At 39.6% G+C, this 14,434-nt stretch overlaps 2 protein-coding genes across 6 annotated transcripts in view; one reads left to right on the forward strand and one right to left on the reverse strand.

Annotated features, from left to right (window-relative positions):
• Positions 1-5,984, forward strand: part of atad2b (ATPase family AAA domain containing 2B) — a 68,025-nt gene extending 62,041 nt beyond the window's left edge. For both annotated transcript variants that reach the window (XM_028439186.1, XM_028439188.1), the window contains exon 28: positions 4,505-5,984. In XM_028439186.1, coding sequence (XP_028294987.1) covers positions 4,505-4,546 — 42 coding nt within the window. In that variant the 3' untranslated portion in view covers positions 4,547-5,984. The remainder of the gene's footprint in view (positions 1-4,504) is intronic.
• Positions 5,985-9,410: 3,426 nt separating this feature from the next.
• Positions 9,411-14,434, reverse strand: part of klhl29 (kelch like family member 29) — a 286,431-nt gene continuing 281,407 nt past the window's right edge. For 3 of the 4 annotated variants that reach the window (XM_028439192.1, XM_028439191.1, XM_028439190.1), the window contains one exon: positions 10,472-10,655. In XM_028439192.1, the coding sequence (XP_028294993.1) occupies positions 10,472-10,655 (184 nt within the window). Of the gene's footprint in view, positions 10,656-14,434 lie in introns of all 4 variants that reach the window. The other variant, XM_028439189.1, reaches the window with a different exon arrangement.

The raw sequence follows: 14,434 nt of genomic DNA on the forward strand, positions 1-14,434 counted from the left end.
CTTTCAGACACAATAACTTTTTAAAAGATAATGATGAGCAGTCATTCACAGAAGTGCTCCACTTCTCTTTTGGGGAGGTCCAACACATAGATTTCATACACACTAGCACAGGCTGAAAAGTACCTATAGTCACGAGGATAAAACCAAACTCAGGCTCAATTTTCACAATAAAACTAAAGTAGAATTCAATACCATCATTTTAATCTGTATCATGTGAGGAACCAAACATTCAGTGTCCATTTAACCTTTGAATTTAACCACATAGAGTTTCAGATTTTTTTCCTACTTATCAAAATATTCCCACGGTTACAGATAAACGTTTCAGTAGAAAGTCCCAATTAAGACTTTTTTTGTTTTATACTAGGAAAAATAAAAGTGCATATTATTATTGGAGCTTTGCATACCACACCAGCTATTTAAATTATTGGATGTGAAGAGTTTCCACTTTTGCACTGCCTCACTTTTTTTTTCTACATACATTCATTGAGCTTTCTTATCACCTGCCAACAATGATGTCTCCCAAATTCAGTTTTTATATCCTAATCCTACTTTGCTTTCATAGTGCAAGGCATAAAACAATAATATATTTACCAGACTGTAACAAATAAAGAAAATCAGAAGCTCACAAACAACACAGATATTATGAATTCACGTAAATACAATAAAAGAACAGAAATAGGATTGTTAAAGGAATATGATTGAGTTTTTTGTATTGGCTGCCAAGGATTTACTGTTTTCTTTGATTTTAATGAAATGTATTTCCTTTTGATGGTTAGGACTAACAATTAATGCTGTTTTTTATTGACCACAAACACTAGCAGTATTTGTTTCTTGTAGTTTTTAAGCTGATTATAGTGAAATACACCTTTAGCTTTTTTTACATAATTAATCGGTTCAGATGATTCTCAGGCCACTGTATAATTTTCCACAACCCCATCTGGTCATTTCTCACTGTAGTAGGATGTCTATGCTGTCAGCGAAACGAGAAATGTCGGGTTTGTGGCGCTCATGGAACGCTCGCAGCTGTCAAAATGTCAGAGGAAGAAACCCGGGACTGGGGGGGCCACGGGGGAATCGAACGTGCAGGAAAAGGAGGTGTCGTGAGCCAGGTGGTGCTGCCTGTCGACACTCCGCCTTGTGGATGAAGGGAGGTTGTGGTTCTGGCTGTACTTCATAGTGCCAGGCTATATATTTGTGTGTTTTTCCAGGCAGAGATGTCAGAGCATCTGGCACACGTTTTGTTTGTCCCGTGTTTTCAAACGTGTTTCTCCTGGAGCACACGCACAGCACTAAGCGCGGCCTCTTCACTCGCCTAATGCAGGAGTTGCAGTGTGCCGTATTTGTGTATATATGTTAGAGCGGAGTGAAATGGAACACAGTCATCCATTTGTCTTTAGTCTCTACTCACAGCTGCTCTCAGCCTCTCAGAGGAGATGACCTTTGAGCAGATGGAGTGGACTGCACCCTGCTTTCACTTAAAGCCGGGGGGGAACACGTCCGCAGTGTACATGCCAACTATGCTCCATCTACAACTGGTTTTCATGTAGACGTAGGACAAGCCATTTATTTTCCCCCGTGTTTCAGTTGGCAATTAAAGAGTCTGACAGGGCGTCGACCTTTCCCCTGCACTAGGCAGCTGAATGAGCTGCTACTGTGGTTGGTAGAACTGGTCAGGATCACAATATTCTGTCTAAAAAAAGGACACAAAAAACATGCAAAAAATACACAAAGTGAAAGAAAAATACATTAAAACGACAACCAAAATACACAAAGTGAAAGAAAAATACATTAAAACGACAACCAAAATACACAAAGTGAAAGAAAAATACATTAAAACGACAACCAAAATACACAAAAGAACAAAAACTGACAAAATCGCTCCAAAATAGACCAAATTCTTTTTTCTTTCCTGTGTTAAAGATCAGATTGGTCATTATTTCTGCATGTGTTGATAATGTGGCCCTCAGATCAGATACAACCTGGTTTTTGTGGCCCCCACTGTGATAAAAGTTGTCTATTAATGATTTTGATGCATCGCGGTGCATCAATAATCGATTTATAATGGAACCGCAGTCCCTATCATCCTAATCGAATTGAATCGTAAGGTTTCTGAAGATCCCCACACTAATTATTAAGTATTATTGCAAGTATTTCTGTGTGGCTGCTTGATTAGGATATTTAGGGTAATGGGAGTACAATAAAGCTTGATTAACATAAAAAATTACTGAAATGGTTAGTATGGCTGACCTCTTTGTCCAGCTTGGAAAGCTTCCTGTAGCGATGTTGATTTTCCTGGGCTAAACTGAGCGCTGCAGAGAAGGCCGTCCTCCCGTGGGTCAGAGAAAATTAGATGTGGGAAATGGAGGGAATCGGTAACTGAGGTGGAAATAGATAAGATGAGTTCAAACAAGGTGGAAGCACCAAAGTAATTTATTACACCGTAGTCGCGAATAGGTTGAGCATCATAAATTGATGACACTTGAGCAGTGCCGAGAGCCCCAAGCTGAATTTTTTTTGTTGTTGAACGCTTACGCTCGGCACCAAGGGGAGAAGAAATCCTACAGTTTATGTTTAGAAGTAAAGTATCCCACCTACCATTCCTGTTGACGAGCTTCACTTTGTGACAACGAGCACTGAGGAACCGTGTAAAGAATGTTTGATTCTTCAGTGAGATGGAGTGAGGATGACAGATTCACAGCTCAGAAGCGCTGGGTAATATATTTGCATTGGAGATGTGAAGGTGTGATGTGTTGAACGCAGAACAGAAAAAAACTGAAGCTTTAGCAAGTCTCACCAATTTTGTCAACAATTTTCAATGGACAGTCATCCTCACCTCAGGCTAATGAAAACAATCTCAAAGTGGAATTATTCACTGAATTCTTCGATTTCGTAATGGTTAGATTTTTCTCCTCATATATACTGTAGCTGCGACACAGAATGCTTGGATCTTTTAAAAATTGCATTTTTACAACTCTCACACAACATGTGAGTAGGTAGTAACTGTTTTAAGTAGCATAGGCTACAAGAATCTTCATTGTTTGATTTAAAAAAAAAAAAAAAAAAAAAAAAAAACTATTATCATGGATAAATATCACACTTTACAGAATGTAAGTGAAGTATTTTTCTTATTTTGCACAATGAATCACTACTGATGTTCCACCATTTTCAGCTACGTCTTATGTCTACGTGTTTGCAATTAGGTGTGAGGGGGAACAAATATTGTTATTAACATTGTTTATCGCCAAAATCCAATACTACAATTAGACCTATAGAATATATCGGGATTTAAGATTTATATTCTGACGATATGGAAAATTACAATATCGCCTCAAGTATTTACTCTTAATTATCACAGTAAATGCAGAAATTTTTTTAAAGTATTTACTGTGATAAGTCTGTTTTTAGTGTGATAAGTCGGTATTCACTGTGATAAGTAAAAGTATTCTTATTTTATATTTAATTTTGTATTAAAATACTTGATTTAAGAGTGTTTGGTGAGTGCTACAGCATTCACTCACACGTGCTGTCCCTTAGAGGAGAAAAAGCCAAATGTGGCACATATTGTTGAGCTGTTTGTTAATAAATGTGCCTGTGTGGCATTTTTCATCAGCAAATTTAACCCAGAATTATTTTTCTGGTAAGACTTTATTGCTGTAAATATATCAAGATTTATATTGTATAATGCTATTTTGAGAAAACAATATTGAGATTTGAGTTTTTGTCCATATTGTTCAGCGCTACTACTTCACTTCCTCTCTTACATGTTGCACTTTCTTTCAAAAAAAATTATTAAAAGTTTGTTTTGCAACCAATTTTCAGGAAGTTCTTTAACTAATTAGCTCTGTAACTCCAAGTTGTCAGATTACTACAAAAAACACAAAGTGGAGCTAATCATCAAAGTAGCCATAGCTTCTAATGCCATTGTTAAAGAAACGTTGGTTTAAATACACTTTGAGCACAAACCTTAGCAGTGTATTGTGCTAATGTTCTGTCATTATGTAAATGAATCTGTCATCCTGTCAGTTAGTGTGACTGGTAGCTGTGCGTCACTCATGGAGGAAAAGTTCTCCTCTTTATTAAAGCAGGAGAGACAAAAAAAAAGCGTGTTTTTGTGCTGTAAAGTTGTTCATTTTTTAACTTTGGTTTTGAAATCGTATCTTAAAGCAGCATCTGTCGCTGCGACTTAGCCAGTCAGATGAGAGAACACACACAGTGTAACATCTTTAAGGCATTAATCACGCTCTATTGCAGACTAACATTCTTCTCTCCTCGTCTGGCTGCGTTCCGATTTAGTCAGTGTCAAACTGCTGTTTTCATGCTGAGAAAAATCGCCTGTCTCTCTCGCACACAGCTTTGCCTCATTTTACATCATTTATCTCGGAGAAAGCTGTTGTTTGCTGTTGAAAATTCCAGAATAATATTGAAACTGCGATGCGTACGCGTTTAGTTTAGTCCTCGGATAGTGATGTGTGTGCATGTGTGTGCGTTTCTCTTTGTGTTGCAGGAGATGGAGCAGAAAGTCCAGGAGTTTGATACCTTCCTGTGAGACGCAGAGTGAGAGAGGACTTACCTTTCAGGTTTATCCTGAACCACCAGGGACCACAAAGACACATAACACAAGCAAGTTGGAATAAAGGTGCTTCTGATTCAGCTCAAAACACAACCCCTCCCCCCCCCCCCCCCCACCCTCACAAAAAAATACTCAGCAGGTTCATCTCATCCCGATGGGACAAAGCGAAGACGAAAAACAACAGACGTTCAATGGTGCTATCGTCTCAGGAAGCTTCCCAGATCTACGCTGGAGGTGCGTCCCCAGTCCCACACACACGGTGAAGTGTCCTACTGGTGCTAACTGGGAACTGTTCTCACCTTCATGCTGTGCTCTGGGAATGAACTGCGAACACTGGCCAAACAACAAACCCCTTTTGGACGATGTCATGTCATATCACCCACTCCGACACTCACCAGCACACGCGTGAATGCAGATTCCCGTGGGGGAAACGAGGACAGTCTTTGTGCTGAGTCACTCGTTCACCCTGGGATGGAGCGCCTCATCACACGTCGTTACACACCGCTTCACGTTTTCTCAAGCCTTTTCAACTCCTCCATTAGTTGTATATCTGAGCTGCACTGCACAATTTAGTTTACAGTGACATTTTACCTCCTAAACAAACTTGACGATGTTATCACAGCAAGACTGGAACCAGTTACGTCCCTTTTAGTACTGTTTAGTTACTGGGAACTCGTCTGTATGAGTTTCTTCCCTTCAAAGGTGTCTAAAGTTAGCAGTGTGCCTTATATTGGAGAAGCTCATACAATACCCAGATAATTCAGCAGGATGTTGGATTTCACCGCTCGTGACGACTGGCGCTCCATGTCAGGGTGGAACAAGGTCACCGTGACCTCCAAGCAAAGCTAGAAACATCGATAGCAAGTCTTTCTGGGTTCACCATGTCTTGTTCTTTTCTTTTTTTTTATATTTCAAATCCAATCTGTGCTCCTGTCCAATAAACAGTGTGCTGTACAAAAAGAGCTGAGCTTTTAATGGAAGGTCATTCTCCTCCTAAGCTCACAGCAGCAGTTCCTTCACTTTAATATGCAAAAAAAAAATGTAATTGATGATTTTGAGGGTTTTTGTTGCCAAGCCACTCTCTTCAACAAGGTGCTGACATCACGGTGCCTGTTCGCCTGTGAAATGTTTGGGTTGATGGTTCATGATGTGTTGTTTTCTGTATTGGGTTTTTTTTCTAATACAAATGAATTGCTTGACCTGAGTTGTTGTATGTGCATGGGTCGTAAATCCAACCTAAATCAGGCTACTCCTGGCAGTTCCTCCATTGTACACACAGAAATTACACAGTTTTTTGTTCTGACTTCATGGATCTCTTGGGTTCTCATCTGTGGACAACCCTGTGCTTGCATGTTCTCCCTACATTAGTAAGCCTAAAAAAAAAAAATCTTACTGGAGCTTTCAAAAAAAAAAAGGTTTTGGTTTTCTGTGGAATTCATAACGCCTGCTCCTCGAGGTGCTGCCGGAGGAAAAGGTTCTCATTTTCAATTTTTTCTCTTAACTGCACTCTCGCTCAAACCTCAGACCTCTCAGTGCAACCTGAGCCCAGTCTCACCTCTGCCTTTTCCCTCCGACGCCAGGAGCCGAAAGCAGCGACAGTATGCAAACAGGCACAGACAGGTTAGCACTTGGACTTACTTCAGAGAGAAACCAATGCTACCTCAGTTTAATTTATTTTAAAAAAAAAAAGTGATAACTGTTTACTGGGTACAAACGAACGCAGTGTTTTTACCGTCATCGTAAATACTGCTGGAACATCCAACCCAACCCACGGGTTGTTTGTGTTTCTCAGATCTGTTTGTTTGCATTTGAGCCAGATGAAGATTACAGCAGCGTTTGGGCTTTATTTCACGGACTTGCTTGGTTTCTTGTCTTTATTGTACTTTTCTACTGAGGAGACACTTAACTGCTCATCCCAACATTCCCTCACACAATCGATAATTACACATTCATTGCCTTCTCCCCTTAATGTGTTTTTCTCCCTCCCTCCTTTGTGATGCTATAAATCTAAATTATTAAAATAGTTTTAAACTTAATATTCAAATAAATTGTCTCTTTGTACATTTTAAATTCGACTCCATTAAGAGACAACATGTTTCCACTTTTTTTTTCTTTTCTTTTGATACATTTTGTAGCATTTGTGTAGCAAGTTGCAGTTGGCGTGTATAATAGGCGAACAACACGTTTACACGTCTCTCAGGTTCAACACGCGACATGCTCTTTTTTTTTTTTTTAAATTTTTTTCAATGTTTTTATTTATTTTTTGCTTCCAAGTTTTCTTGTGTTAACGTAGTTACCGAGTGCATGAGCCTGTTATTCCGATGTCTGAGACTGTTTGTTTGTGTCTTTGTTTGTCCCAGAGAAACGGGGGCCACGTTTAGTTCCATGTGCTTCACCATGTCTTCACTTTCTGCCAAAAAGAGTTATTTTTATGAACTTTTTTAGATGCTTCTGGACAAAAATATAGGTAGTCAAATGTCATACATTGTTATCTTTCTCTCCTATTATGAGTTGTCACCAGTTTTGGACTAACAACCAATTTTTGTCTGGTAAATGAGACTTCTTAGTCCAGTATGCAGAAGGGAAGGAGTTAATTTTTGGTAGATTGGTTTTTTTTTTTGTTCCCACAGTCTATTTTAGTCGATACTTTTACTAGCTTTTTCCATTCTGTTTGTGTATTTGACACACCTGTTGGAAATTGTTACCTTAGTGTAAGTTATATTTGAAATGAAACAATTACTGTATTTCTCAAATAACGCTGTGATATACTTGAATAAAAAAATGAGAACTGAAAAGATGGATGGATTCTTTTTAACCAAAGATTTAAACTCAAATTTGTACAGGGAATGAAAAGTCTTGAAATGTATATTTTAACAAAAAAGGCACCACTAAATAAACTACACTGACCAATCAGACAAGGACTTGACACTGGTCACACTTTATGAATTAGGTTTTAATAATAATTGTTTATTTCTCCATCTTGGGTACAGATTTACAGACATACTGTTTATTTTCCAGCCTATCAGATTATTCTTGTCTAAAAACATTTATACAGAATTGCCTTCAGGTTTTAAAATATACATATTTCTTTTTCTGTATTTACAGAATACCAGCCTTACATATTGTCGTAGAAAACAGAGCTGAGGATAAGGAGGCTTATGAAAAAAAGAAAACCATGGGTTGACGGATAACATCTATGTAACAGTCACAGGGGAATATTGTGCTTATTTTCTGGAGGAAACCATCCAAACATTTGATCAATGACTCTGGACGGAGTGTTTCCGTCTCTCTGTCCCAGAGAACATCCATCAATCCGTCTTCCCTGCTTCCTTCTATTCATCGAGGTTACTGGAGCTTATTCCAGCCGACTCCGTGCTAGGATGGGTGCACCCTAAACACATAGACAGTCCATCACAGGGCTAAGAGACAGAAAACACATACATTCACTCATACAGTCTATTTCAATAGCCTAAAGCACCAAACACGCACGCACTCCATGAGGATGTGTAAACTGAGCTTCACGAGGACAAAGAACTATATTCTGTATTTAAAACAATAATAATGTCATTTTGCTCTCACATCTCAACTTCAAGTGGGTTGTTTTTTTGAGTCCTATTAGCAAGAGTCGTCAGAATTCTGATATCAACATTTGTGGAACGCTGCTCCTGGCAATGTAGCATAGGTGCAATGAAAATGCAGAATAGACTGTCCCATCCATCTCCTTCATATGTTGGATAAGGAAATGCTGAAGTTAAATCTTTGTTAGTATGAGAGTTAGGTTTATGGTTAGAATAGTAAACCTGTTAATCTTCTGATCGGTCTTTCACAGTATCTCCGACGATAACGAAAGATTATGGGCGGGGCTCCTGGAGCAGTTAAGACACGCCCAGTCTATGCTATAAAGTCTCCTATGAACAATCTATGTTATGTTCTCTAATCTCGTATCAACCTACTCATCACAGATTGTAGAGCTCACAGGTGCTAGTTTTTATAAAAGGGGCGGGGCTAACAGTGCTTGTTTGTGACGCAAGACGGTCCCAAAACATCACATGATCTTGTTCTCAGCCAATAGCAAAAATCTACTGTAATAGCCGGGTTTCAACCCATAGAGAGCAGTCACCCCCAATTTCCACTGGATGCGGCTCCGCTACGTTACGTCTCGCCGCGTCACCGGAGCTGATAGGTTTCCACTTTAGTCTGTGTGTTAATTTCCACCGGATCCGCTGCGCTGCGTGTCAGCTCCGACAGTCCAGTGTCCTCCGCCAGATATACGCAGGACTTCTATTTTTGGCAGACACCGGAGCACGACTCATCAATCAGCACAGAGCAAATGAAGCTAAACAGGAAGTTAAACACGTACTCCGCAATAAAATATCCAGTTGCTTTTCAAAATAAAACACTTCAGATTATATTTTAAGTAGCTACATCCCCAAAACGTCATAATGTGTAAAAACAAAATCACATTCACTATATTGTCTCCTCTCATACTGTAACTGAACTGTAAACTACAGCAACTTTGATTTAATTCATGTTTTACTGGTGCAGTTTTATCTCTTCTCTGTTGGCCGTCGCTAAAAAATGTGGCTATGACAAATCCAGAGTCCAACCTTCTTGTTCTCCTTCGTTAGGAACACTGACCTGTTTATCTGTTTATTGTTGCGTTTATAACTCATACCTTTAACTGCGTTCTCGCACAATTATGTAAATATCGTGAGAACTCCTCTGTCTCGTGACGTCACAGTCGACCAGCGGAGCAAAACCGGATCGGTGCCGTGGCGCAGAGGAGACGTATCCAGTGGAAACACCCAGTTACTCCGACATTTTACAACAAAATATGCCAAATTGAAATACTTTGACTAAAATGTTGAGATTTGGACCAGGATCAATCAACAGCACTACTTCATACCCAAATACATTTGTATTCAACAGGTTTTGGGGTTTAGTTCCTCTTGAAAGATAAAATATAAAGTATGCAATGATTTTATTCTGAATGACCAAGTGTTTCAGATGAATGTAAAACCAGTCACCAGTTGTAATGGGTGCCAGTTAAACGGATACATCCGACACGTAAAGGGCTCCCATTAGAGCTGCAAACACTCAACTAAATGAAGCATAAACCCCGCCCCTTCCTGACTGACAAAGTGACCTTGGTTGTTATTGTCCCCTTCTATCTAGGGTCAGGTTGTGTGTGTGTGTGTGTGTGTGTGTGTCAGCTGTTGGAAGGCGTTGTGCACCTGAGTTCTTCTCCAATATACATAGTTGTGCATTACTCTGTTAGTTTACCCTCTCGTCCTCTGTTTAACTCTGGTTCTCTGTTCTCGTGAAGTATGTGGAAGCCACAGAAGCTCAAACACAGATAATTAAAGCATGGAGCATTTTCTCCTATAACACATCCAGACTTTCAAAATCGAATTTGATAATTACCTTGTATTCCACACAGTAAAAGTTCAACGTTCTGACATTGCGTGTCTTTTTATTTTCCTCCTGTACATGTTTTTGCCAAAAAGAAGAAGAAGAAAAAAAATGCTTACACATCACAAAATTCCACAATGAATGTCAGTGAAGCCAGGACGGTTTTAAACGCTGTTCACCCAAAGAGACTTCATGAAGATACAGGAAATGAGGGGGGAAAAATATACAGAGAGCAGAAAATAAAATGTGACTTCATTGGAGAATCACTGAAGAGCAAGTAAATGACCAAGTGGGTTCCTGTGCCTGTTGGATAAGAGGATTGAAGACTACCATGACAAATACAGCACTGGAGGATGGGCATCACTGTGTCTGAGTAGGAGTTAGTTGGGAGTGGGTACATTCTGCACTGGGTGGCTCTGGTTGTCGCAGGTGTTGCGTTTAAAGGACTTGAGCTGCCGTCGCACACAGTCACGTAGACTCGGTCCAGCCTCAGCCGCTCTGGATGTACTTTTTGATGACCACGCAGCCGTGTCTGAAGAGCGGGCAAGGCAGTGACTGAAGGAGCGTCCACGTTCTAGTGCACGGGTCGAAGGTCTCCATGTTACCCAGAGCCGGACCCTCGCTGCTAACGATGCCTCCTGTGGCGTAGATCTTTCCATCCAGGACGACCGCGCTGTGGAGGAAAAAAAACACTTTACATCTTCTAATGGGAACAAAAGCGAATGTGACTTCTTTTCTGTTGCTGGGAAAACGAAATGAACTCACAGCTAAAAGAAGGTTGATAACCCTTATTTTCTCTCAGCTTTAAGTGGCAAACATTTAAGCTCAAAACGGTAGTTTTTAACCTTTAAAATTGGTTTGTTTGCTATTTCTTCATTTAACAAAACCAAAATGATTTCCCAGTGATTCATGACACCTTTTGAAATTACTGTGGGTTTCTTTTTCTTAACCTTTTCAATTCTATTGTTGTCTTTTTTTAGTGTATCATCACCAATTTGTTCTTTTCAGACAGAGTACAAAAACTAACAGGAAGAATAAATCCCCGTCAAGAACTTTGCCGGTAACTGTCCAATTTTCTTTTAGGGGTTTATTCTCCCGTCTGGACTTATGCGCTTTTTTGCGCACCTGCAGTTACATGTTCCTCTCCTACACGTATTCTCCAGTCAAGGCTGCAGACACTCCCGCCGCGCGTAAGTAGAGCTGTCTAGAAATCACGGAACATGGAGTTTTGTAAATGTCATTGAAATCCGTGAAAATTATAAAGTTCACTTTTAATTTGAAACGCCTTCATTGATATATAACAGGTTGATTTGATCAGATCATTGATCAGATTATTGCAGTGTGATTGAGTTAGTTAAAATTTCTCTCCTTGATCATCATCATCATCATCATCATCGCTGTAAAGCGTGACTGAGTTAGATGCTGGAGATATGAGGAAATAACGCGCCGCAGAGCGTCCTGCTTTAATACAGAGTATTATGTTTGCAGTGAAACAGAACTATTGGTTTCCATAATACGCAGTTTTAAATATACATTTTTTAAAGCGACTTAAGCTGAGCCTCATTAAAAGATGTGTGGGAACAGTTTGTGGTCCATCCTCATCCACATATCACAGCTTGTTTCACTCTGTAGTGGATCAAACTGTGACTTTACGTTGGACACAGTATGAAAATAGTTGAATCACTGTGACCAACGTGGACAGAAGTCTGCAGCAGTGATCACAGCTGCTGCGCTGCTTTTTGGACTTGCACGCATGGGAGAATAAAGCCCTTAGTAACACAAATACCATTTAAAGCTTTTTTTTGTATTAAAGGTGCAGTCTGCAACTCTTCTAAAAGTGACTTTTTGTCATATTTGCTAAAGCTGTTACTATGTAAGGACAGCTTTACATCAAACTAGTAGTTTGTGTGAAAACAACAGACACATTGAGTCCCCCCTGCTGCTCCTGCAGCCTTTGGAAGATTGCCAGAATGCAGCGCAACCGAGCAAAAAGAACCAATCAGAGCCAGGATTGTGTTTGATGGGCTGTCTGACAACTGTTGCTCACAGGCCCCACCCCTTTTCCGGAGCTAGATCACCGTCTTTTTTTACAGCGTATGGTCTGGAGGAATAGAAGATGGAATTAGTGACTTTTCTGCTTGAAAGGTAATTACTGCTGCTTGATTTACATTATGTTTGATTTGTAATTGTTACACTAGAACTCTGTAGTGCATGTGTTGTTTATGTGTGCGCAGCAGCCTCCGTGTGGGCTGCTGTAAGAAACACTGTGTTGTTACTGCTGCTGCTGCTGAGGTGTGTGCACATAGAGAGAGAAGTGCTGCAGTAATATGCTTTTAACAGAGCATGTTATATTACTGTTATGTTGCTGTTGGGCTAACGTTAGCTTGTTAGCTCCTCTGACTGCACCTTTAATCTTTATGAAAGTTTTAAGGGCATTTTCCACGTTAACATGTTTACACACATTAGAAAAAAACCCCATAGTAAAACAAGATGTCTCTGACATGACTTATTTACACTTTTCTTTCAATGTACCCCTTTCACTTGTTTTTCAATTTTTGAGTCTTTTCTTTTAACTATTTACAACCATAACCAAGGAGTGTGTACACTATACATGTAATATAAAAATAGAGACAATTCAGCAACAAATTATTTTCAAATTTAATTTAAAATATTTCCTTCCAATTCCACCAAAGCTGTGTTAACCTTTCTGTTTGTAATCGGAGGGAGAATGTGAAGTTATTTAATCTCATGTTGCAGAAACCAGTTTGCAATGGTTTGACCTGGAGCATTGTAGTCATAACAGATGGTCAAACACAATGATCAGCTGGGCTGTGATTAAACTCCACAGATCAACTGACACACTTGTGGTTCAAGCACCGAGGTGGTTCTGATGTCTCTGAAATTTGAGGATTTTCTAAACAATAAACCATGTTGAAACCAGTTAAAACAGAACTGATGTGAGTGGGAGTATGAAAGCTCCGCACTCCAGTCCAGTAGGAGGCAGACATTATTATGAAACAATTATTCAACTTTATTAACTGTTCTTTGATCATTTTTTGAGTTCCTTGTTTAGTCTGAAAGCTGTTTAAATACACGATTTGGCGTCATTCCCGCGCACGATTATCGTATCGATCCAAAAAATGTCCAAATCGACTTTTCAAACGCTAACATATGCATAGCACATAAATGCCCGGCCACTAGGTGTCAGTGAACCACAACAGATCTTGTTAAATTACTCCTCAATGCATTTTAGCATGGAAGTTGCACTTTATTTTCATCAAACATACTGGGAACTTTTATAGATGTATGCAGTAACTTTTTTTTTTTAATTTAGGACAAAAAAATCAGACTCGAGAAGCAAAAGTTAAATGTAATTTGACAGTCTGATACATATACCAATTGTTTTTTTATATTGGTACTTGCATTACAGTTAATATTTACTTGTTCTCAAAAGTGGAAAAAATAAAAAAATAAATAAAAAAATTGTCTTTCATACCATTTTGCACTTATTCAGGTGAAATACGTAATTATTGATATCCCGATATATCACAATGTATATTGTATTGTTTAAAATTGAGATATATTGGGATACCGAATATTGTATTGTAACATGCAAACTGTCAATCATATCGTCAGATTCATGGCAATATACACCCCTACAATCTTAGCCTGTATCTAAATTCTTGTCACCGACCAGTCCAGTGCGACTCCATACTTTGCCGCAGATTCTGAACTGATTCATTTATTGGTTATAACATGCGTCAGTTCAGAGTGTTTTTCAGGAACTGGAAAGTCCTAAGAAACTCGTTGGCTCAAAGGAAATATTGTCTTATCTCCATGGTACAATGTAACCTTGCCTGCAATATGGATTATCCTGGTGTTCACAAACACCAGAATCCATCTTGTGCAGTTCCCGCCTTTGCCTTTCGAAACCGAACCGGACCGATAAGAACCAATCATGAGGCAGTGTTGTGGTTTAGGGGCGGGGTATCTGAGTGTGACGAAAGCAGAAGCACAGACGCAAAACTGGCAGGGAGAGGAACTAGCTGGGCTACCGCTATTAGCATAGCTCCGAATCAAAATAGAAAGATGTCGACGCAGGAGGATGGTTAACGTGCCATTTACTCGTGTTGCAAAATGGCAAAAGTCACTCAACGACATAATGACCGCAGCGTTACTATCTAAAAAGAAAGTTTTCAACAGCGGAGCCTTGTTGTTATTGTTGCAGCGTCTCTGCGGCACATCATCATTTGTTACCGTGTGATTGGTTAGAACAAATCATGGTGGACTGACCCAATCAGCTTCAAGCATTCTGTTCACGTCTCTCCCTGGTTCGGAAAGGATTCGCCAAACACAGACCCTGATCGATGTGGAGAACTCGAGTTAGAGGGAGGGCTACACATCAATCTGGCTTTAGGCAAACCTTTGTCAATCTGAATGTTGCTAAAGCAA

Source organism: Gouania willdenowi, chromosome 24, assembly GCF_900634775.1.
Source record: "Gouania willdenowi chromosome 24, fGouWil2.1, whole genome shotgun sequence".
Taxonomy (NCBI): domain Eukaryota; kingdom Metazoa; phylum Chordata; class Actinopteri; order Blenniiformes; family Gobiesocidae; genus Gouania; species Gouania willdenowi.